Source organism: Linepithema humile, chromosome 5 (genome assembly GCF_040581485.1).
Source record: "Linepithema humile isolate Giens D197 chromosome 5, Lhum_UNIL_v1.0, whole genome shotgun sequence".
Classification (NCBI taxonomy): domain Eukaryota; kingdom Metazoa; phylum Arthropoda; class Insecta; order Hymenoptera; family Formicidae; genus Linepithema; species Linepithema humile.
In genome coordinates, this window is record NC_090132.1 from 21,186,471 (window position 1) to 21,209,434 (window position 22,964).

General features: G+C 38.7%; 2 protein-coding genes across 8 annotated transcripts in view; one reads left to right on the plus strand and one right to left on the minus strand.

The window, feature by feature from the left end:
* Window positions 1–332: 332 nt before the first annotated feature.
* Window positions 333–19,364, plus strand: Actn (alpha actinin). Of its 7 annotated transcripts, XR_010890337.1 has the most exons (16): window positions 984–1,093; window positions 1,600–1,730; window positions 11,749–11,983; window positions 12,216–12,551; window positions 12,787–12,872; window positions 13,638–13,983; window positions 14,058–14,334; window positions 14,410–14,581; window positions 14,655–14,891; window positions 14,957–15,041; window positions 15,216–15,319; window positions 15,414–15,653; window positions 15,737–16,033; window positions 16,113–17,120; window positions 19,153–19,240; window positions 19,328–19,364. XR_010890337.1 is itself a non-coding variant. In XM_067355551.1 (15 exons), the coding sequence occupies exons 2-15, from the start codon at window positions 1,629–1,631 to the stop codon at window positions 16,269–16,271; spliced, it is 2,766 nt and encodes a 921-aa protein (XP_067211652.1). In that variant the 5' UTR covers window positions 984–1,093; window positions 1,600–1,628; the 3' UTR covers window positions 16,272–18,476. The 7 variants fall into 7 exon arrangements, 4 of the variants coding, with proteins under 4 accessions (XP_012224474.1, XP_067211652.1, XP_012224458.1 ...); XR_010890336.1 differs by lacking the exon at window positions 19,328–19,364 and having other exon boundaries at window positions 19,153–19,316; XR_010890338.1 differs by lacking the exons at window positions 19,153–19,240; window positions 19,328–19,364 and having other exon boundaries at window positions 16,113–16,802; window positions 16,898–18,476.
* The window catches only part of LOC105673369 (uncharacterized), a 36,527-nt gene continuing 31,646 nt past the window's right edge, over window positions 18,084–22,964 (minus strand). Inside the window, exons 18-20 of the mRNA XM_067355574.1 lie at window positions 21,764–21,950; window positions 21,528–21,650; window positions 18,084–20,577 (exon numbers count right to left, since the gene is read on the minus strand). Of these exons, the coding sequence (XP_067211675.1) occupies window positions 20,126–20,577; window positions 21,528–21,650; window positions 21,764–21,950 (762 nt within the window). The 3' untranslated portion in view covers window positions 18,084–20,125. The remainder of the gene's footprint in view (window positions 20,578–21,527; window positions 21,651–21,763; window positions 21,951–22,964) is intronic.

Here is a 22,964-nt window from a genome sequence, read left to right on the forward strand (position 1 = left end):
AAAGTGATCCTATATATTTTATATAATTAAAAATACATATATATCAACAATTTAACGGTATTCTACGCAGTGATTCTTAATAAATTAACGATAACAAATGTTGTTAATTGGGCCAGTGCCAGCTTGTTTGATTAAATCGCCGATTTGAAAAGAAGGAAAAAATTGCGCGAAAAGACGTTCTCTGCATGCATAAAGACACGTTTTCACATGATTAATTTCCGCGATACAATTCGTATTTTATTTGTTTCGATTTTCATGTGTGGGTGGAAACGCTCGATTAACCGTGTTTCCCTTCTATATAATAACTGATCCGTGCCGCGGGCGTTATGCGAATCTCGTTCGAGAATGGCGTCGCTCCGGTCGATTCGGGAATTTTGCGCGGACCGCGCGTCGGTTCTATTTTAGTCGCGTGTGTGGGTGAATGAGGTGCCGCGGCGCTCATCTACGACGGCTATTTTCGTCGCCCCTGCACGTCCTCGCGAGCGGAGCTGCGGATCGGCGTGCATGCGTGCACGCACGAGGGAGAAGGACGGAGGTTAGTTTCGGCCGATGAGCCCGGCGACGAATGCGTATGTAGCGATCTGTGACGGTAACTCACGTCTCTTTCTCTCTCTCTCTCTCGTAGCGCGTTTGTCCCGGCGAACAGCTGCATTGCGAAATAAAAGCGTGAGCGGGCCGAACGTCAGCGAATACACGTACGTCGAATACGGTGAAATACCGCACTCGACGCAGCTGTCATCGCGATTTTCGCGTCCGAGTCGCATTATCAATTTCGCGCGGCTTTACGCCGTATCCAAAACAAACGCTATCGCAAAAACGCTATTTTCGCTTTGTCGAACGTTCACTTGACAGAGAGAGGGGGGGAGACGGCGAGAATTTAGAAGGGAGTCAAAGAGTGGGAGATCTCCCTTCCCCGGCGAGAAATGGACAGGAGAGCGAATGGGACCCTCGTCTTCTGTCAGCGGGGTTCGCGGGGCGGGCGAGAGGGGGGGTTCGTGCGCCGGCGAGCGAATCGTATATGTCAGACTCGTGGCAGAGGGGTCAGCGCGAGGGAAAGAACGACACGAAACCGAACGTTTTCTGGGCTTAGCGGGTACGTTTTCACGTTGTTGGGTCTCGCTGCACTTCTCTCTTTCTCTCTCCCTCTCTCTGCCGATCCCTCATTTACTTTACTTCGCTCTTAATCTCCCCTTGATTTATCCCCGTCCCTTTAGTCACTGTGATCGCGCCCCCTTTGGTTTCACCGCCTTCCCCTTCGTACTTCTCTCCCCCTTTTTATCTCGCCCCCTCCCCCCCTTCTCCCTCTTCACTCTCGGTACACGCGTCGCTGTCACCGAAACGAACGTACGTACGTGCGTACGTACGCCGAGGGGACACATCGATCTTCGATCGAGCGTTTCTCTCGACCGTTCGGAGAAGCGTTCGGAGACCGTTTCTCGCGGGTTCTATTCTTTTCTCTCTCACTCTCTCTTCTTTCTTTCTCTCTCTCTCTCTCTCTCTCTCTCTCTCTATTCAGTCGCTGAATCTTTCTCGTTGTGACGGGGCGAGCGTTGTAACGAGTCGTGTGACAACCACGTTTTTGGCGTTTTGTGTTTGAAGGAACGTGAGACACGCACACGAGCGAGAGGATGAACGACATGGAAGCCTACGGGGATGGATACATGGCACCGGAGGAGGAATGGGAGAGGGAGGGTCTCTTGGACCCCGCCTGGGAGAAACAGCAGAAAAAGGTGAGCGAGTGTTATCATAGTCGAGATTTTTCTCTTTTCTTCTTTCTTCCTTTTGCGCCCACCTTCGGACTAGCGGCCACGAATTTTTCGGCCCCGAGGGCCTGACCGCTCCGGAATTAGACCGGGAAACCAGTCGCGCGTTTATCACGCAACTTTTCCACTCCGCATTTTTTTACCGCTGTTCACGTTCCTTTTCTTCAGTAATGGTGTGCCAAAAAAATTATTACGTGATCGTGTTTTCGGCGTATTTACGAGATCGTCTATTTTTTCACGTTTCGAGCATGCCGTTTGACATACCGATTTAACTCTTTGTTTATGACACTGGTGTCGCGTGAACGATGAAATAGAAAAAGTACAGCTCTAAAGAGGCAACTAAAAGAACAAGTAAGGAGTAAACACAAGAGTCAATATTGTGTTTAGTGAAAATTATTTGTCTAATTAGAGGACGCAGTATCTGGTTTGTACGAGTTTCTTGAGATTACGATATAGTTTTATCAAAACAATTGTAGCAAGCGAATGCTTACGTAATTGATCGTAGTAATAACGTGATTTATGTTAACACGAGGAGCTGTGTCGTTTTTATGTATCCTTCTTGTAATAGACTCTTCGCTGTATAAACATAATAATCCGTAAGCATGAAATAAATGCGAGTAATATTTCATGATTTTCTCTTTTGCCAAAAGTTTGATAGAGCTAATACAGATTAATGTGAACTAATTAAAGATAGACATTAAATTATAAAATACGAATTTAAAACAGGTACAATACAATTAACATTTAATAATCCAGTTAATTTCCATGCACAATCAAATTGAATTCTTCTCATAAAAAAAATTTTTCGAATTCTAGACAAAGTGCAAGGAATTAATTCCTTGCAATTATTTAATGACACTTGAGAAGCCGTTTTCAGAAAAAGCTGATAACATTAAAAATCCATTTCAGTAGATTTGAAGTGCAACTTTATCTTTGTTTGGATAGAATTAGCATTATGATAGGCGATAAAATTCAGATGATAGGACTATAGCGCTGATAGAAACGGCAATGGAAATACAAACCTCCGATTAAGTGAAACGTTTTGTGCAGAATTTTTTTAATAGCTCTCATTTGCAACTTTATTTCGTGCATTCGACGTAGCGTCATTAGATACTGATAAATTGGAGCATTCTCGAGTATGCGTTTGCAAGTGTTTTCCTCATTTTTGGCAGGAGCTCAAGGCTTTCTCGGACCCCCGCCCCTCTCATATATATTAGCCGCAGCCCTTCGAATTGTATTTTCAGACTTTATGACAAAAATAATCGAGCAATGAGTCACGATCGCGAGCGAGATTTTCACGATGACTCGCCGCGTCGTCATTCGAAGCCGTCTTCTTTTTCACTTTTTTTTTGCGGTACGCGCGATGCACGTTGGATTGCGCTATACAACGACGACGGCATCGAGTCGGGCATTAGATAAGCGACGCTGATAATGGTTACGCGTACGCCAATAAACCCTGGGGGATCACCGCGCTCGACGTCGCGTCGGCCGTACATTTTTCGTAACGCCTCTAATTTTAGAGATCCGCGTACTCCGTTCCGGAAACGCGGCCCGAAAACCCGCATTGCCGACGCCGAGATTTGCGCGGCGTCGGCGCCGAAAATTCCGTTCGTCGAACCATACGATTACCGTACCGCAGGTTTGTTCGCGTTTCATGGAAAAGCTTACACGCGAAATTTCCTCGTTTCAAATGACGCTATGACGGCATTGGAGTGGTTCTGTGAATTCGGAGCGGAAGGAAGGAAATGTTTCATGAGAAACAGAACTCACATCCTATACTTTTAATTTTTTAATTTTGTTTTACTTTTTCGCAAGGAACAAGCTTAATAAACGAACAATATACTTTTTTATTTGAAGAAACAAAATATTATTTACACAGAAGCATAAAAAAATAAGATATAAAATTATTAGTCTTTTTATTTGCGTGTCGCAAGTCAGCAAGTAACATTAATTAACTTTATTCTAAATTATTTATTGTGTGATTATATTCGACAGTAGAAAAACAATTGATTGAAAATAAACATTGTCGAAATATGTGGCTTTCCAAATTAATTATAAAAAATCTTTAATATTTACAATTAAAAGATTATTATCGATGTACAAAATTTTCGTTAAAACATAGATTTCTCTCCGCGTTTCTCTCTACAGCACATTTTTACGAGGTGTGAAAATAAGAAAGTACACCGTCTCTCGTTGGAGTTTTACTCGCCCACGTCCAGCTTGGTCTGGGAACTGATAGAGTTTGACAGAGCGAGCCAATTAACAGTACCGGTTAAGCGCATTAATACGTAGAAGAAGGTGGACGTCGTACGCGCCGGCCGATTAACTGTACAGGAGAGTTTCTCGTAAAATCTTCAGTTGCCAGCTTCCCGCGCGCCGACTGCACACGAAACACATTCCGGCGATAGGAATTTTTCTCGGACGACCGTTTAAATAGGTCGCGACTGCTCGCGGAAACAGCTGCTCGGCGAGCCTTCAAGACCGCGCGATCTCTCAGGCTGATACTGACGTTCCTCGCACGAGCCCTGCTCCCTTCGTGCTCTTATCTGATCTTGGAGTAACCTTATATTTGGAATAATTGGGCCTCTCACACACAATTATTTCAACTCCCTATGTATTATTTTTATTAAGTAATTATCATCTCAATCTGATTATTAATTCAATTATTCACGAGTAAAATGTTTTACCAGGATCTTGAGCGATCTTTTCTCACAAATATCTTTATTTTTTACCTAAATCTTAAATTATATCACTATGATACTCTTTACACTGTTTTAAAATGTTCACTTAATATTTAGCTGCCGAATTATATCTAATTAATTTCTAATGTGGAATAAAATTGCTTCTTAGCTTTTTTCTTTGATAACCGTGGAAGATATTCGATGATTATCTTGTTTGATGATCAAGGATATTTATCGTATTGATTGATTTTTTTTATGTCGTAGATGTTTTTTATTATTGCTTCTTCGGATCAGCGCGCAGATCAAACATGTCAGGCATCTGTCATCATAGTTTGTTTGTTATCAGTATGTAGTCATTCTTCTGATCAATCAAGTGTATTGGCATTTCTTGTATATACTTCAGGTGTTTAGCATTCGTCTTGGGTGTAATTGTTATCGCGAAGCTCACATTGTGCACATTCAGCAACTCAGTTGCCAATTTCGAGAATGTAAATCTTTTCAAGAGCAATTGTCTCTTAGCTAATGAGGTCGGCACTACACAATAGAACACAATAGCGCTAAAATATCTCAGTTTATCTTCAAATTTATCATGACATTTTGACGTTGAAAGCAGATAGTGCTATAATTTATGGATTTTTAAATATTTACTATTCTTAAATTCATGCACGTCATGTTCAGTTTTCCTTAAATGGAGAAAAGTAAAGAGTAGAATTCGATGTTTCGTTTTAATTGACGGATACACCTTTAAAACGGAGTAATTTCAGCGAACATGATTCCACGGTGTTTGCCTTAATAAAATTGATATTAGTTTACATTTTTAATTGCTGAGACGATTGTTAATTTTCCACTCTTGTATCCACGATTGCAATTACCGCGATCGACTCTACAATTACCCCGCGCAGACGAAGTTATCTTACGCGTACTGTGTAATTAGAAATTGCTGATTGATTTCGCCGTGCACTCGCTCTTTCTCGCTTCGAAAATTAATTCCGCGTTGTCGTTCGCGCTGCAGCGCAAAGCATGGCAATCATCATTCCGGCTTTGCCAGGCAAAATCGAACGGTTCGGCCGGATAACGGGCACTAACTAACGGCTTGCGTCGGAGTGCATCTTTGGCAATTATAGATAACCGCGCAAGTATGTCATTTTTTTTTTTCTGTCACCTCCATCTGTTCGATCGATATTCTACAATCATTCGCGAGAAAATTGAGAATTAAATATCGCAACATGCGGATGCCGGGCTTTAATTTTAATCAGTGTAGAAACGTACTCATACATTATTAATTTACGAGTAACGGTGATATGAATGTTACGTTCAAGAATGTATGAAAAATCTAACAAACCAGCCAGTAGATAGCGAATTTTGCGCTCAAACACGTATCGTGTTGTTTCTTTTTCGTTTATCGAAATAATATTATTTCTACTAGATTTGCGAGTACAATAATCGTAATAACGATGCTTAAATGAATGCTGAAAAAAATTAAATACCGATGGCGGAATTTATTTCGCGATGATGGTCACGAGCAGTTTCAGAAGCACCGCTCTGGTCAATAGCATCGTGAACACTTCGCGCTTCGCTCGTCAGCAAGAGCGATACTCTCGTTTCTCGCGGCCGTTCGCGCGACGTCTGACGTTACGTATAAATAGACCGTATAAATAGATAACGCGTGCGGTTGTACATCGTCGATCATAGTCGGGGTCCACATCCTCCGATCGGACTTCGGATTTCGGATGACGGAACGTCGCGCCGGCGCTTCATCCGCGCGAGTTTTCACACGGCCGATATATCGCTGGTGGATTTGATTTACGCTTTAATCCTTTGTGCTCGTCGCGTGCGTATAGTCCCGATAATGTTTTTTTTTTTTTTTCTTTTACGAATATGGAAGCTTTTGCCGTGACAGCGATAACGTAAAAAATCGAAGCAATGTATTAAATATTGATTGATTCGTCGAAGCTGCTCGGTATTGCGAAGAATAAATTTTGCTTTATCTTTCTGAAGAAGCAGTTTCTGATCTACGACATTGCGCGGTGTGGAGACTAACTTTTCTTTTTCGCGTACTTGAATTTGACGGACGCGTGTCGTGCCAATTTGGCAAGCTGCATCGCTGTCGGGCGCTCTCGAGGGTGACGTGGTCCGATAACGCGTAATCCGTCTTATGATCTCGGATAAGTGAAAGCCGAGCCGGCGAGCAGCTCGGTGACGACTCCGTTCCGCGTTCAATCGATTTCTTTCCGTACACCGTCAGGAGGATCGTTAACCTTTGGGGGCTCTCGGCCGCGCGCCAAACATCTCAAATTGGAACCGGGTGACCCATACATGCCATATTTTGACTAAGCGCATTGTCATGCGATTATATGAATTGGGATACGTAACGAAGTGATAAAAATAAGACGCCAGCAATGAGAGAGGTGTAACGTTATCAGTACACTTTATCTCACACAGATGAAGTGCAAAAGAGAATTATAGTTAGGAAGTTGATGTATTCGAAAGATAAGATTGAAAGTTTTATGTTTGACAAACACTTGAAAAGATATCTCGATCTCACGATAGGTTAGAAATAAAATACGTACGACGCATATAAATAAATACATATTTTTCACGTGGAATTTTTGTTTGAATTTTTATATCTATTTTTTATATTTTTTTGTACATTCTGTTGTATTTTAATCCTAATTTATTGTACAGATACGCTTAGAATTCCCGAGAGAAATTTCGAAAGTTTCGGTTTTCCACGTATGACGTGGCCTGTGTAATTATGAATCATTCATTATTAAATGGCCATGCGACGATCATGAATGGAAGGTTGAAAGTATTCATCACTGAAGCTCGAATTGCTAACGACTGAATGAGTCGAACGCAAAATTATTATGTTTTACATTTATGAGAATAGACAGTCGAATAAAACAACTTATATTTCATATTTTGTGAAGAATTCGATTTGGATAGATTCTATTGAAATCAATTGGCATCTTATATCATATACGTAATCTGCAGATTGATTTACAATTAAATAGAAATTATTATACTCGTGCTTTTTTGAAAAAAAAAAATATAGAACATTGTCAAGCTTGATTTATTAAAATTGATCGCAAAATGTGAAAGAAAAGGATGGAATGTTGTGACGTAGAGGAAAATCATGTCCTCCGAATAAATACAAAGTAGCAAATGCGAATAACAGCGGAATAATAGTAACGCGATTATTTTTCTTGGGCAAGTATAGTTCTTGCTAGTTGCGTGCGCCAAACGCGGATTCATCACGCGTAAGATATCTTTCCACACACCCACGATTAACTATTTTCGACTAGGTATTGGCCCCACTCGAAAGGTCGCAGTAGTAATTAAAGACTGTATCCGGCCTACGTAACTCTGTCTCACGATTCAAGTTTTTCATTGGATTTTCCGCTTTACGCTTTGCCAAGGTGCACTGCTATCAATGACATTTCAAGCGCGATAACGATAAAGCGCTTACGTGGACGATATGTCTCCTCCTTGAATGATGCTCTTGATTTTATTTCGGATAATTTATTAACCAAAAACTATTGAAGTTGAAAAATTATCACTCAAACATACGATAGATTGTGCATTTTTAAGAAAAAGACCTAATTTTTATTCTTGCAATTTTATTTGTAATAATAATGTTAAAAAATTTAATTGATATAAGAAGTCATGCGCGCGTTATTTTAATGTTAAATTATAATAGAATTAAATTAACATTTATTCCATTATTGCAAAAGACTTGATATTTTTAATAAATTGATAATTTGAAACGTAATTTTTTCTATAATTCAAGTATAAATTGACAACTTAAGTGCCTTATCGTCGTTGACACTACCGCGAGAGGGATTAATTTACAGAATAGCTTGTAATTAAACTCTTTCCTTGCCAAGTTTAACTACAACATGATAGAAGCATACGTTCTTAGGTTGCACAAGAAAACAAGCTCTTAGAACGAACATTTCGCAAATGTTAATGCTCATAAACGACGGCAAGTCTTTGCCTCGAGCGACGTCGCGTTTTCTATCGACGGTTAAATTATGCATGCTCGCGTGTATTTCGATAAGGCACGCAACGATCCGATAAGAATGATACGAGATGCGTAAACGAAGGAAAACTATTGCCAAAATTTCGGAGTAGAAATAGATTAATGCACACAACTCTGCGCGAGATTTCAAGACTTGGATAACATGAATTATGCACATAGAATTCAGGCTGCTTTGTTTGTACCACTGTATTTATTTATAGTCGACATTATGCTAACTGCGAGTATTACGCGAACTATGAATAATAATGGCGAAATTATGCTGACCGCGCGTGAACATGGAAAAATCGCTGTGCGCAATAATAAAATACGTAATAAAGAGTAGTTTTTCCTTATTGGCGATGAATATATTTAGAAGGACGAATGCAGCTATTGAATAATCAATCCTATTGAATATATATCAATTAATATACGTAATCAATGATGGAGACATACATTGACATTAATTATATCGATAATTAACGTTATTAAATAATAATGCACTTAATTATATATTTATTTAAGTGCATTTATTGCTATATAAATTTTGCGAACGATTATTTTTGAATGTCATATGCCGAAATAACGCGGTATAAATCGGAAATAACCGTAGCATATATATATAATATTATCTTTTATGTACTGGCATGTGTCACGTAAGTTTATAGAGGCGATGTGATGACTCACGGAGATAAAGAAAATTTATAACGGTGTCATCTCTCCATCTAAAACTTTAGTATAAGTATTAAAATTGTTATGAGATCACGAATTTGAGCAAAAATATCAAGATGTCAATTTAATCAAATAATTATCGAGTTGTAAAAAATAAAAAAACTGAATGTTAGGAAATTATACTGAATATTAAAATAATAATCTTTGATTAACTTTAAGTGAGATTTACTTTAATACAATTTTTATTTTAAATTTATTGTTGGTTATAGATGCAAAGAATTGGAAAGTTGCAATAAATAATTTTTTTCAACATTTTTGTTAAAGAAAAATTGATTCCAAAAATCTCATTAATAAAATATTGAAGAAATGGAATGATTTTGACATTCATATATTTAAAAAAAAATTATTATTTACTTATAATATGATGCTTTTAAAGTGATTGTTCTTTTTTACATTTTATGTGCTAATCATATAATCGGCATCGTGTGATAGCTCTGAAATCAGATTGTATTAAGAATAATGGCTTATCGGGAATAAACTTATTGAGAATAATCACAGTAACGATAACTGATAAAAATTATATTTTACTTTATATTTTATCACAATATATCATATCATAGTAACGATAACTGATAAAAATTATATTTTATTACAACAGAATAATAACAAGAGAGTATAAGATTTCAAATGATATATAACTCTGAATAAAAATTGATATGCAATTATATATAATACTGATTTAAGAAACAAATATTTCTCTTAAAACATTAATCTTTACTATAAATTTTTCAATTTAAATAGCACAGATGCAAATCAAGAAGTTTTATTTTTCCGGTCAATCTAACATAGTATTGTCATATATTAACATATCGTGACAGTTACAAGATCTATGTCAATGTAATCAACTTAAAATGTGTAAAATAAGTAAGCGGATCGACTTATTTTTTTAGTTACTTTGGAGAATTGAATGTCCATGAAAAAAATAAGTGCCGATCCTCCGAGAATAGCTCTCTATTTGCGGAGATCGCGCATTTTTTTCACAATACGATCGGGCGGGCGTGCAAATTGTTTTTTCGGCCGAAATTTTTGCCTGTAAATTCTCCGTGTGTAAATCTGGAGGGATAAAATTTATCGTTCGTTGTAAATCGTCTTCGAAAACGGTCGAATATGCTTGTCGACGTAAGCTGGAGAATGTACGAGTGATCGTATTACACGTATACACTAACACAGGCAGACAAAAATAGAAATAATGCGTTATCAGCAAATATATCGTATTTCTTCATCCGCGAGGACGCCTCATAATCATAATACGTAACCGTGCATAGCTACATTTCCATTAATGTAGCACGTCATCCGCACGTAATCGAGACTCTCAGACAATGTATAAAGTTACGGGCTTCATAAATGTCAGATCGTGTTATATTTAATTAACTGACGAAGCATGAAAGTGTAATCTCAGCCACTTTATCGTTCAATATTATTTATTAGTATCGGCAAAACGAAATATAAATATTTTATTAATTAATCAAACGCGCGATACAAATGAAATGTCGTGTAACTGCAAACATTTATTTGTATTATCCACGCTTTTCTCGCTCAAATAAATGACGTATATAATTCGATCGCGGATGACATAACGCGGATGAGAAATTGTTTGCGGATTAATTATTAAATAACTAGAAACAATTTTCGAAATGCTTTAATACTCATCGCGGGAGGAGTCAATGTTTTACAAATAGATCTTAGAGCGTGTGCAGAGATGTTAGGGTGGCTCATGTCCAAAATTGGCCCGTCGTGCTTCACGCCGCCCGTATTGAATTTCACGCAATATTTTTCCAACCTAAAAATTTCACCGCCGGTCCCGGATTTTTTATCGATCTCGATTAAATGCCGCGCTTTATTTCACGATGTGAGCAAATAAATATCCCGCGGACTTGCATTTATCTCTTCGATTTATCTTCGCGTAATCTTTATAGAGGCGCGTCTCGATTATACCATAGATATAATTTATATCAACAGCTTTTTATATCGCAACAATTATTAATGATTATGATTAAAAGTAGAGGTGTTTTAAAAATTAATTTTAAAAATTGATCTATCACGCAGCGTTATAGAAGCATTAATTGTACAGTACACTATGAGTAATTATTTTTAACTTGAAAGTCGCTGCAAGATTCTCTGGTGCCAATTTGTTGTATTTGAATATACGAAACAGCAAGACACGTGTGTAAAAAGAAAAGGTTTTAACAAGTGTGTGCGATATTTTACAATCGCACAAGATGTCAAAAGATATCCGAAAATCATTGCACAGAACGATAGGAAACGTGGTTTAAGAACCAGGACAGCAGATATATATAGCGAGAGGGATCGGGGTCGCTACTAAAATATACACTAAGCAGTATAGCGGAGAAACTCAATCCCCCATTTTAAACGATTATTTCTTCACGATACATTTGTTAGTGCAAAAACTAAGTAAAACCATTTCGGTTGAAACTGCCGTCCGATTGCCCCGCAATTATTCATATTATCTCTGCGCGTTATCAGTCTCGCTTAGCGCGAAACGATGATAGATGGGAAATCCAACACAGATTAATTGATTCTTGTTGCGTTACAGACATTCACAGCTTGGTGCAACTCGCATCTACGCAAAGCAGGCACTGCCATCGAATCGATCGAAGACGATTTCAGAAATGGGTTGAAACTGATGTTGCTGCTGGAGGTGATCTCAGGCGAGACCCTTCCGAGACCCGACAGAGGCAAAATGAGGTTCCACAAGATCGCCAATGTGAACAAGGCCCTCGATTATATCGCCAGCAAGGGCGTCAAGCTGGTTTCAATTGGCGCGGAAGGTATGTTTTCCCTTGAAATTCTATTATATTGCTTAAAGATGTAAGATTGTGTAAAATAATCATTCACGTTTTAATTTTTTGTGTCAATAACGAAAGCGAAAAAAAATTCCTTTTTGTATAAAAATAAGAAATAAGTCTTTCAGAATTTGTCTAATAATGCAGAAGTGCAGAATTCATATATATTATTCTACTATGACGTGCATTTTTTAACGCGTCGCTAATTTCTTGGCAGAAATCGTGGACGGCAACTTGAAAATGACCTTGGGAATGATATGGACCATTATTTTGAGATTCGCCATTCAAGATATCTCCGTGGAAGAGATGACTGCGAAGGAAGGATTGCTGCTCTGGTGCCAGCGTAAGACAGCACCGTACAAGAACGTCAATGTTCAAAACTTCCATTTGTCCTTCAAAGACGGTCTCGCGTTCTGCGCTCTTATCCATCGTCATCGACCCGACTTGATCGACTACAACAAACTCAGCAAGGACAATCCGCTGGAGAATCTGAACACTGCCTTTGATGTCGCTGAAAAGTATCTCGACATTCCTCGCATGTTGGACCCCGACGGTAAGCATGAATCAGGAGTTTAAATCAACAGCGTTTACGGTACTTACGATAGATGTGTTTTCGGAGCACGAGAGACGCGTGTTTGATCGAAATTAATTGATAGGATCGAAGAGATGATTGTCGAATCATCGTGCTTAGGTACTTTAGAGGACGCAGCTACGATTGGATTTCTTTGAGTACCGAACTGACATGTGCAAACGCTTAATTGTTTATATGTTCACTTGATATCGTATAGATTTGATCAACACTCCCAAGCCGGATGAGCGAGCTATCATGACGTACGTGTCCTGCTACTACCACGCGTTCCAAGGTGCCCAGCAGGTCAGCGTAAAGAAATGCGTGTTGCGCTTTATTCCACCCCGTCCGTCCCTCCTCCGTTAAAAGCGACCTGTATCTTCACTAAAACAAGTTGTGATTAAACGAATTGTACGCTTCTGTTAACAGCGCTCGGACCTGCTAATCGATTATCTATCTATTATTTTAATTATTTCGCCAGCGGACTGATACAAATCATTGTGTTCCGTAACATTTTTCCATTAGGAATAAGATTGCAAATATAACAAAATTTTATATTGTTTTTTTTTCAGCTGACATTGTTTGACAAAAATCAGTATACATTCTTATCATGTATGATATGATATTGAGAGTCGTGAATAATTATGTTCCGCTCCTTGCCGGACTGGTCATACTGTTGAGATTAATGAAATTTTTAACGGCAAGTGTTTACGCTAACAACGCATGGTTTGAGTTTCTTTGAATGTGTTTTTCTAGATATGCGAAATACGGCAATGCCTGATGAGAGGGCCGTGATGACCTATGTTTCCTCATACTACCACTGTTTTAGCGGTGCTCAAAAGGTGTGTTGCATTTCGAATTAACCGTAACAGACGCGTCGAGTGTTTGCGATGTTATTAATCCGCGCAGTGACACTGTGTGAAAGATAAACTTTCCATTTTTTTCTTCTAAATGATTGCATTCACAATTGCATGCGTTTCAACGAAAGTAAACTTAATACACATCAAATACCGTATAAATACGATCAGCGAACTTGTTATTAGAGAAAAATACAAACTTTTCTATCTGTAGGCAGAGACGGCGGCTAACAGAATCTGCAAGGTACTGAAGGTGAATCAAGAGAACGAGCGTCTCATGGAGGAGTATGAGCGTTTGGCTTCCGATTTGCTCGAGTGGATACGACGAACGATGCCGTGGCTCGCGAATCGGCAGACCGACAACTCCCTTGCTGGCTGTCAGAAGAAGCTGGAGGAGTACAGGACGTATCGGCGCAAGCACAAGCCGCCGCGCGTCGAACAGAAAGCCAAGTTGGAAACGAACTTTAATACTCTGCAGACGAAGCTGAGGCTGAGCAACAGACCGGCGTACATGCCGACGGAAGGGAAAATGGTGTCTGACATAAATAAAGCGTGGAGAGGTGCGTCGTTTTTTTTTTCCAAAATTTATCTCTTTACACGAACGGAGTAGCAATATGTGAAAAATGATCCTCAGGCCTGGAGCTAGCCGAGAAAACGTTCGAGGACTGGTTATTGTCCGAGATGATGCGTCTGGAGCGACTGGAGCATCTGGCGCAGAAGTTCAAGCACAAGGCGGACGCGCACGAGGAGTGGACCGCCGGAAAAGAAGAGATGCTCACGTCCCAACACTTCCGGCAATGCAAGCTGAATGAACTGAAGGCTCTGAAGAAGAAGCACGAGGCCTTCGAATCGGACCTCGCGGCCCATCAGGATCGCGTGGAGCAGATCGCGGCAATCGCTCAAGAACTCAAGTAATTTCCGAACTTCTTATCCGCGTTTCACGATCATCTTGCCTTGTCATTAACGTTGGCGTTATTCCGTCGCAGCACCCTCGAGTATCACGACAGTGCGTCCGTAAACGCCAGGTGCCAACGTATTTGCGATCAATGGGATCGTTTGGGCACTCTCACTCAACGCAGGCGTCAAGCTCTCGACGAAGCTGAGAAAATCCTGGAGAAGATCGACGTCTTGCATTTGGAATTCGCCAAACGCGCTGCTGTGAGTGCTTGATTACGTTCGCGGAATTATCTCTCGTACTCGAACTTAACGTCTGACATTGCGTGATTCTCAGCCGTTCAACAACTGGCTGGACGGAACCAGAGAGGATCTGGTGGACATGTTTATCGTCCATACGATGGAGGAAATCCAAGGTCTGATGGACGCGCACGCTGCGTTCAAAGCCACTCTCGGAGAAGCGGATAAGGAGTACAATTCGATTGTGGGATTGGTGCGCGAAGTCGAGTCCATAGTCAAGCAGTACCAGATCCCCGGCGGCTTGGAGAATCCTTACACCACTCTTACCGCGCTGGTACGTCAAGGAATACGCACGTGAAGGTTGATCTTAAATGAACTATAATTCATTCTGCTTTGCAGGATCTTACCAAGAAATGGAGCGACGTTAGACAATTAGTTCCTCAGCGCGATGGTACTCTGGCCGCTGAACTCCGCAAACAACAAAGTATCCTTTCTTTACGATACTAATTAATGATTCGCTTTATTTTTCTGCAAATTTATGTTCACTAATTTTCGATATCGATTTACGCGAATAGAGATTTTTATTACAATTTAATCAAGCACATGTTCAACAGTTAAGTATACATTTTAAAAGATATTTCCTGAAATGTGAATGTAGATAATGAATTGCTTAGACGACAATTCGCCGAAAAGGCCAATGTCGTCGGACCATGGATAGAACGTCAATTGGATGCTGTAACTGCAATTGGTCTCGGTCTTCAAGTTAGTAAACAAACATTTATCTTTTATGCTGAGATTTATGTTTATATATATATATATATAAATTAAATTTATCAATGTTCCGTGTATATTTTAGGGAACTCTGGAAGATCAATTACATCGTCTGAAAGAATACGAGCAGGCGGTGTATCAATACAAGGCCCATCTTGAAGAATTGGAGAAGATCCACCAAGCGGTTCAGGAAGGCATGATCTTCGAAAATCGCTACACTCAGTACACCATGGAGACGCTGCGTGTCGGTTGGGAACAGCTTCTGACTTCAATCAATCGTAACATTAACGAAGTTGAAAATCAAATCCTTACTCGAGATTCGAAGGTATTTCTGATAAAATAGCACGTCTGTCTTGTATTTACGTACAGTTTCGAAAGAACAAGCGCAAACGCGTTTCTCTATTTTAGGGCATTACCCAGGAGCAGCTGAATGAATTCCGCAGTAGTTTCAACCACTTCGACAAGAACAGGACAGGCAGATTGGCACCGGACGAGTTTAAATCGTGCCTTGTGTCTCTGGGATACTCCATTGGAAAGGACAGACAGGGCGACATTGACTTCCAACGAATCCTGGCCATTGTTGATCCTAACAATTCGGGTTACGTGCACTTCGACGCTTTCCTTGATTTCATGACACGCGAATCCACCGACACCGACACAGCGGAACAAGTCATCGATAGCTTCCGCATTCTCGCCGGCGACAAGGTGAGAGTACTCGATGTTACATAAGAATTTGCAGTGACAAAAGGAGGCATGTTCGATGAACGCGAACTGTATTTTGCAGCCTTACATCTTACCGGACGAGCTGAGGAGAGAATTGCCGCCGGATCAGGCGGAATATTGTATCCAGCGAATGCCTCCGTTCAAAGGACCGAGCGCCGTTCCTGGAGCACTGGACTACCGTTCCTTCTCGACGGCTTTATACGGTGAATCTGATCTATAGATGAACAATAATAATATCAAAATTGATATTATTCAACATCGAGTAATATCGAAAATTTCAAAAAAAAAAAAAAAAAAAAAGCGGACGTTTGTCAGCTGACACATGCATTGGCTGACGAACGAACGACGCCTAAAAATTTCACCTATTGTTTTAGTATTCTAACGCAACAGTGTATTTTCATGTGGCGATACGTTTTACGAAAACCAAGCTCAGTATGAGAGAGTACAATACGTACGATATCAGTCACTACGCTATATAAATGTTAATAATTGTACGTGCGCATTACATACTAGAGGCTGCTGGAATATCGAGACTGTCAAGAAAGTAAGCGATGTGTCGTTTTAACGTAAAGGGATCTAAGTGTGTCGTAGAGAACAGACGAAAAGTAGATGCTTATTCCGAATAGAATATCTTCATAAGGATGGAAATCACATATCACGAAGAAGTAAGATTACGTACTTATGTAAGTCTACATTAACGCGACAATAATGGATATCGTATTTGGATACCTTTCGTTAAAAGGATAGAAACGTAAGTGTAAACTGATACACACGAAGTTCGAAGTTTGATATGACTCTTCTAGAAAATGTTTTGCTACATGTTTATTCTTCCATACTTTTGTGTAGCCTACGCTAGAACGAGACAATTTGGATTTGACATTTTTTTTTCTTCGGGAAGTGCCAACGATAAATAGAATGTACGATTCCCCTCTCTCTGCGACGTTTCCGGAAAGGAATCGGATTCTTAAGCCGTACTTGAGATCGGCAGTTACACCAAAACTTCATATAATTGGATATGTGCAGTTAGTGAGTGCATTGATGCTAGAGGCTCTCCGAATTATTGCTACTAGTAAGTCCAATAATACTATTTTCTCTATATATTGGAGTATTTATTCAAAAGTTCTATATTCTACATTTTGTATGATCATATAGCGAAAGAATACATATATATATATATATTTTTAGACTTGTGATTTTGCCATTGTAGCGTGATACGAATTTAACAATGTTTTTAGATTGGATTTTTCTGACGGAATCCATTGTATCTTTGCTATATTCTATAATCGTATCGTATATTTGTCAACAGTTTTTAAGTGTGCCCCTTTAAAGATCGTCAAATTCTGTATCGCGTATCAGGTGCACACACGCGTATCATAAAGCGTTAACGTTCGGTTCACGCCATAGATCAATGTTCGCACAAACATCCGGAAAAACTCAGAAGAGTGATAATAACGAACTTTACGAGTCTTGACGATACATGAATCGACCTACTCGCTAAGTATCCAGAAAACGTACGCTCGAAATCGAATAATGTCCATATTTTTTTAATGAGCGCGGCACTACGAATCCTTAAACGATAAGCCGTCGCCTTTGTAAATCGTATATGAAGGATACGCGCGAAACGAATACGCTGAACGAAGCAAATTATTTATTTATTTGACTTTAATAATTATTTATTATATTGCTCCGATATTAAATCGATTTTACGGTAGTAAACGAAATACTTTTCTCAAAGTATTTATTTTTATAAATATATTCGCGAAGAGCGATAAGGCGCTATTTGTAATATAGAATCCATTGTGTAAATCTCCAGACCACAGCCGCTCTTTCTCGTATCATGTTTCAAAAAGAACGTAGCCTTATCTAAACGATGTCAAAAAGTCTGGTCATCATTATGGTTTAAATCATCGTAAAAGTCATTCTCTCGATATAAATGCTCGTGTGTGAAATGCAATTACTTTTATCGGCAAAAATATACTGCAAGTCCTTTGTTTCGCTTGTTGCGGCTTTAATACGCTTGTCAATGTCTATCTTAATGCGTTTTTTTTTTTCTTTTTTGAGAGAGAGTTTACTTAATTTTTTCTTCTGTTTTTTTTTTTTCTCTTTCGGAGTATATTATATATTAGGAGGCACACGGAGACGAGTAATATACGAGAAACATATGCCAAAGCGGAAAACTTTCTGCTGCAATACTATACATATAAATAAACGATAAACGCACACACGCACTTTCTCACATATACATGTACACAAAAAGTATACGTAATATCAAAAAGGAGAGCCTATACTTTGTAACATACGTATATACGTATTCGATCTATTGCGATAATGTCAAAGAAATGTCGAGAAATCAATGTCTTCGAACACTTTGTTACTGAGCAATCGTCATACGTTGTTATACGAATACATTCTTATTCATACAACATACACGCGTAATTCTTGTAATTATTATTATTATTTTACCTTTTTTGTGAAATTGCGACAATCCAATGGAAATCTCGCCGGAAACACGGTCGTCTCGCGCTGCATTACATTTATCAACTACTGCTCTATACTTGTTTTGCCCACATCTCATCTTCCTAAACTAGATTAATAACAAATAACATTGTGAAATAAGAATATCGGGGAAAATAAAGAAATCTTTGAAAAAAAATATCGCACTAGGGTTTTCCCTCGATAAATTATTTTATACGATTTATTTAGAATAATCAGGATAATTTTTAGTCTTAAGGATGTGCAACAAATATGCGCGTGTGTAGTTAAGCACTGCTTTTATTTCAAGTACAAAAATCTTATACGACATAGACAGATTCAATGTACTCGCTGATGTGAATGTCGAGTAGAGAGTTTACATTTTAATATTCGTCGCGTGAGCGTATTTCATCAAGTAAAAAAAAAGACTTAATTATCGCACCGTGAAAATTTACAGATAAATTAACGCTGGTACGCCACGCGAGAAAGAACGTTATCTTACACGCTACACTTACACGTAAGACTATTAATATTTACACAAAGAGATTTTAACGATAATATCACCGCGTTCATGCTTGATTATATGGCTATAACACGATCGTATACAGGAAGTACATGATATGTTTCAGCGGAATAGTCACCCGAAAGTAGCTCACTTCATAGCATTAGTGATTGCAAGTGGATCGGTTTTTACGCCGCGTGCTAAATTTTTCAGAGGTAAGAAGAAGCAATTTTACATGAAACTTGTTAATATTATAAATTCTACTGGATATATTATATTATTCAAAACTAATACTATTCTAGCCGAGAAATTTTAAGAAGAAACTTAGCGTCTTTGGGAGATGAGAGAAAAGTTGTGGTGATATAACCTTTTCAACAAGACCAATTCAAGTCTCCTCGAACAATCCTCCAATTATCCTCGAATTATCCTCGAATAATCCAGGTATTTCCTTTCATTTTTTTTCCTAATATAGTTATTACAATTCTGCAAACTATAAGAATAATGTCATTTCGTATTTTCCGTACAATGCTTGCATTGTGCTGCGACAACAGTAAAAATCTAAAAGTGGTTCAGATCTACGCGAGAAAAGAATGAATTATAACAGAATTTATAGAACAGAAACTTATTTTACAAAATTATGAATTTCTTTCATTCATTCTTAAACTTAAACAAAGCAATTTGCTATATTCGAGCATTTGACTACTCTAAAAAAAAATATTACGATGATAATTTTAACCACTCGACAATATTTTCCCAGAAATTTTTTCGATAAATACTAAAAATCAATATAAAAGAGTACATTCTTTAAAAATAATCATACATTTGTTTTATGTAAACGCATTAATGGAATAAATAGAAAATTATTGTATTTTATTACTCAAATCAGATTTAAAAAAATGGTAAAGATTAAAGATTGCATCAACATTTTGATTCAACCAAGACAAGTTTAATTCGTGCTTTTTTCTAATTATATTCTTATCATAGAAAGAAAAAATAGATCAACTCAAGAAAGTTAAACTTTAAAAATAATTGTTACAACCTAAGGTAACTTCCTTATACATTTGATCCTGGACTGTCGAGTGGTTAAGATAGAATCTCGATCAATCCTTGCAACCGAGACCGGCGGACCAGTTGCAAATACCGCCGACCGGATCGAAGGACAGTTTGTTGGGGCAGGTATACTCGGTTCCGATCACCTGGCCGTTTACCATGCGGGCGCAGGTGATGAACTTCTTGCACGAGTACGGATGCGGGAAGTTGCCCTGGTCCAGGCAACGTATCGTGCCTTTACTCGTGAGAAAGAGCTTGGTGTTGAGGTTGGACTTGCCAACGATGATCGGTACTTCGTCCTCGTAATAATCGTAGTCGATCACCGCCGGTCTTCTGGGTCTCGTGGTCGCGTTTACCGTCGGCCTCTCTTTCGTCCTCGGTCTCTGGCGGCTCCTGAAGCCCGCGCTGTAGCTCGTGATCGTGACACTGGTTGTGGGATCGGTTCTAGGTGTTATGGTGGTGCTTATCTTGCGCCTCAATGCGTCTCCTAATGCCGTTCGACCTAGTCGTGGTACCTCATTAGTTTTTCGTCGCTTATACGCTACGGGCGAGCGGGTCGCGGTGGTGAAATTGATTTCCAGAGTGAAAGAACGAAGAAAAAGAGCGAAATTCGTGAATACCGATCAACCGATTGATGATCGGCGACTGCACAGAGACTGAGGGACGAAGAGAAGGGTGTCTCGACAATCTCATTAGAAATACTAAGAGTGCGTAAAATTGTGCCGTCAATTCTATCGATTCGAGTACCGAAGTGAGCGATGTGAAATAATTATTTCTGAGAAAGTCCACCCTTTAACCAATCAATTGTTTAGATCCTCTCAAAGTTACACACGAAGGATTCATGCCATGTACTGTCCAGTTTGTCGGTGTTGGCATGAATTCAATGATTAGTTAATTAATTCACTGAGCAAAGCAACACTGTGAATGAAATTGTGGATGAACGTAAGAAAAAATGTTGAGATTCGTGTGAGATTGTGCGTAGAAATTACGATTGCATTAGTGTATAAATAGCTAACAGATCGAGATAAATGATGAAGAGATCTGCACATAAATCGTAGGCATAATCGTAGGAAAGAATAGTGAAAAGAAGACAGAGGCGAAAATCGTGAAAAAAACTCGGTGAATGAATTAGTCGATTGAGATGACACGTCGTTATTGTGAAGAATCCCTATTTTAATAAAACGACCTTTTGAGTGATTAGCGTCCTAGTTTGACATAAATTGATGAATCGGCGATTTCCATGAATTTATCTAAATTGTCGTTAAATGAACACAGTTCGATAGTGATTCGAAGAAACAGATCGCAGAATGAGCTTGAGATAAATCGAGTGTCGTTAGGCGAAACGCATAGGCACCCCACGAAGAGAATGAAGCTGAAGAGAGCATGATGTAGTATTTTAGATTACAAGAATTAGATAGTTGGATGGCGTGGTCTCTAGCAAGCGTAATGTACCAGTATCAGACGGATCCGCTAAAGTCACCGCGAATTCCTGAGCGTGGATGCTTTGATCCAACACGTCTGCCTTCTGATCATTCTGGGCCAGTTTGATATACGAGTAAGAATCCTCGAACGCGTCTGAAATATAATAAGAAATTTAGGGGAAATATTAAAAGTAGCAAGTCAAACTGAAAATGTGAGGCAGCAAATTTTTTATAATTAATTTTATTATCAGTTTTTAATGAACCTACCGCCGAAATCAATCCTAGGTGATAAAGTGGTATCGATTGGCCTGACTCTTCGATGAATGGTTACCGTGTTCGGCAAAGTGTTGGTTGATGGGGTAGTCGTCGTCGATTGCGTTAATTTTCTGCGTCTATTAAAGTATCCGCTGTCCAATTTGCGATTAATAGAGCCGCCGTTATTCGAGAAATTTACCTGTTTAAGGAATGATCGATTTATGTATAATACATACATAAAGCACAATATCACTGCATTGATCGGTTACAATAGATTCACCGACGAATGCATATGTGAATATATGTGTTCGCAATTTTTGGATAAAGCAAGCTTACGACAGATTGATAAGATAAAGAAAATCGAAAAATATCTCAAAATCGATATCTCAGACAACACAAATATTAAAAAAATTTTTAATAGACTTAAAATAGCTTTTTGCGTCTTCTTTGGTTTCTTAATTTGTTTTTAGATCGTTTAAACAATTTATAGATTATCAAACATTTTTCAGAAGTCTCTTAGACGTTTTAAAGGATTCTTAGTTATTTAATTATTTTTTAGATATCTTTAAAAACATCTAAAAGACTTTTTACATTTAAAAATTTTCAGAATAAAAACATCTCTAATTTTCTAAAAGTTTGAAACGCTTCTTATAAAAATAAAAAATTTTTTAATTTTCTAGATATTTTTATTCTAAATTTTTATAAATTCTTGTGTTGTTTGGGACGTTTCGCACGTTAAAACGTTAATTATTGATTCAAGCGTTAACAGATGTTGAAAATATACCAGATTAAGCGAAGTGGGCGCTCGCAAAAACGTGCAGCGCGCCTTTCGTAAAGAGATTTGTTAATTTGTGATGGCTGGAAAAACTAGTAGCGCATGAGGATGGTCCATTTTGCGTCCCAGAATATTCATTCAAAGAGAAAGATCAGGTTTTCAAGTTCACATTCCGGATATTCTATCCCAGAGTAGAAACGTTTCTAATAGTCAAGAGAGAAAAGAACTCTTCGTGGGCAGGCAATACGTCTATCTTAAAATACGATGATGACGTAGCAGTATAAAGAGTGATATAATGCAGCTCCATTCTCGTCTCAATGTATTTTGGTTAGATGATCGAGAGACCTTGTCAGGTAGGCATTCGTGAAAAGCCACTACGATCAGTTTGTATCGACTCCTCTCGGATTAGTCGTTCGTAAAAATATCGTCGGCCGATGG